The sequence below is a fragment of the Sinocyclocheilus anshuiensis genome, unplaced genomic scaffold, assembly GCF_001515605.1.
Source record: "Sinocyclocheilus anshuiensis isolate Anshui unplaced genomic scaffold, SAMN03320099.WGS_v1.1 scaffold6415, whole genome shotgun sequence".
NCBI classification, from domain to species: Eukaryota; Metazoa; Chordata; class Actinopteri; order Cypriniformes; family Cyprinidae; genus Sinocyclocheilus; species Sinocyclocheilus anshuiensis.
In genome coordinates this window covers 1-2,380 of record NW_015557430.1, presented here as the reverse complement: position 1 = coordinate 2,380, position 2,380 = coordinate 1, and the positions used below count along the sequence as shown (strand labels likewise).

Sequence of the window (2,380 nt, the reverse complement as noted above, 5' to 3'; positions counted from 1 at the left end):
ATTATATATTGTGTTTTTGCTATTTTGTACATTGTCTATTTTGCATATTTGTATATTATTATTTTTTATTATCTATGTCCTGTCTTGTCACTGTCATTCTGTTGCACTGTGGAGCTTCTGTCACTAAAACAAATTCCTCATATGTGTAAACATACCTGGCAATAAAGCTCATTCTGATTCTGATTCTGATTCTAAAAAAGTATATATGTGCTAATTAATGTTTATTGTGTGTATTATTGTAATGACTTTGCATTAATATAATTAATGTGTCTGAATTTGTTCTCTCGTTTTTTTAGGGCACTCTGTGACTTCATCGACAACAACGGAAGAAAGCTGGAAAAGCACATTTATACTGTCAGATAAAAAACTGGCATGTCATGTCTTTAGTCACAGAACGAGGTCTAAAGACGACTAGATCCAAATGTGACTTTGGTCAAATTTGTGTCATGACCTTTTAACCCCCCTGTATTTTCAAACCATTAATTCTGACTATAGATAACAAGATTTATTAGATGTAGTGATGCAGCCTGGACATATTACTGGATAGCGTGTAAGGTGGTTTGCATGAGTAAAGAGGGAAAGACCCCTTTGCCTGCAGTGGGGGGGCTGACGGGCAAACAGCGTGACATCACAAGACCCATGTTTGGACGTGACAGCGAAGGATTGCCCACTATGGGTGCAGCTATGGGGCCGTTGCTGCTTTGGCTCCAGGATGTGGCAGCGGTGACCCTTCTAAGAGCTCGCAGAACGCTTCTAAGGGCCGCCATCCTGTTCTGTGTCCTGGTGCTTCTTCTGTGGGTCTCCATCTTCCTGTATGGAAGCTTCTACTATTCCTACATGCCCAGTGTCAGCTTCTCCACACCAGTGCACTTCTACTACAGGTACAGACACATCAGGGCTGATCAGGAACATTCCTGTCTTGTTTTTTACAATGGCCTGTTTGCGCACGACTGAGTTCTTAATTAGTTTGGTCCAATGAACAAATACTGTTGGAGGCATTACTGGGGTTCGCAATGCATTGTGGTTGATTCCTCTCTCCTCCGTTTCATCTTTTACAGGACAGATTGTGATGCTTCAGATTCAGTCCTCTGTTCTTTCCCCATGGCTAACATCTCACTTTTGAAGAATGGAAGAGACCAGGTAGACAAATTATAATTATAATCAAATTATAATTAAGTGCACAAAATATAGACAGGTTCCTCCAAAATTAGCTAATTATACGTCCAGTCCTTTAAAGCTTTGCTGTAAACATTATCTAACAAGCCCATTAATGATGCACAAGAAAATTATACTACTTGTGTATTATATAACGAATGTATGCAGGTTGAGTATAAAAATTTATTTTTGGTCGTATTTAAAGCTAGTTTTGTAAATACGGTTGACTCTTTCTGGTAGGTGATGATGTCTGGTCAGGCCTACAGGATCTCTCTGGAGCTGGAAATGCCTGAATCTCCTGTTAATGAACAGCTTGGCATGTTCATGGTCAAAATGTCTTGCTATACCACTCATGGGACAGTTGTTCAGTCGGTGGCCCGCTCAGTGAGTGCATACAACTCAATTCATTGTTGTTTTGGTTGTTAAGACAGCTGTTAATAAACATTATAGCATTTTAATTATATTAAATTATACCAATAATCTGATGAGTTTTGATAATTGCTAAAAGTGAATTTAGGCATCACAACATTAAAATATACAGTATGAAAATGGATATTCATTTTAAAATTTGCTAAAGATGTAACAGCATTATTCAATTATTTGTGTTTTTACCGAGCGGCAACCTTCCGGTCTCTCTCGTGAAGCCAACACGGAAGTGACTAAAACTGCAATTCATCGACTGGCCGCTAGAGGCTGGCTCCAAAAGGGAGTCAGTCCCATAGACTCCCCATGTTAAAATGCCCAACTTTACAGCAGAAAAAAATGTGTTTACAGCCTGGTACAAAAAGTGGTTTTGGTCTATATAGCTAATTTTGCCCTTCATGACAACTGTGAGGGGGGTGAATTTTTTTATAACTCATCCATTTAAATTATATTAAGCCTTAAAGTTCTGCATAATTAAGGGCGTGGCCACTTGAGTAACAGGTGGATTGCCGCTGCTGATACTGCCGTCGAGCAAGGTGGGCATGGTTTCAGCAACCAGCTCGAGCTTCTTTGCCCATTTTCGATTATCCGGAAGTGACGCGCGGTGACGCGCTGCCAAGATGGCCATGGCCGACTCCGCCTACTTTGAGCTTCAAAAACGCTCTTCGGAAATCTACGGGTGACGTCACGGAGACTACGTCCATGCTTTTATACAGTCTATGGTTTTTACTAGTGCTGTCAAACGATTAATCGCGATTGTGTGTGTACTGTTTATATTTATTATGTATATATAAATACACAC

At 40.0% G+C, this 2,380-nt stretch overlaps 1 protein-coding gene across 1 annotated transcript; it reads left to right on the top strand.

Annotated features, from left to right (window-relative positions):
* Positions 1 to 300: 300 nt before the first annotated feature.
* Positions 301 to 2,129, top strand: LOC107679222 (seipin-like). Its single transcript, XM_016474735.1, has 4 exons — positions 301 to 881; positions 1,059 to 1,140; positions 1,396 to 1,539; positions 2,080 to 2,129. Exons 1-4 carry the CDS (start codon positions 565 to 567, stop codon positions 2,095 to 2,097), a joined length of 561 nt encoding a protein of 186 aa, XP_016330221.1. The 5' UTR covers positions 301 to 564; the 3' UTR covers positions 2,098 to 2,129.
* The last annotated feature ends 251 nt before the right edge of the window (positions 2,130 to 2,380 follow it).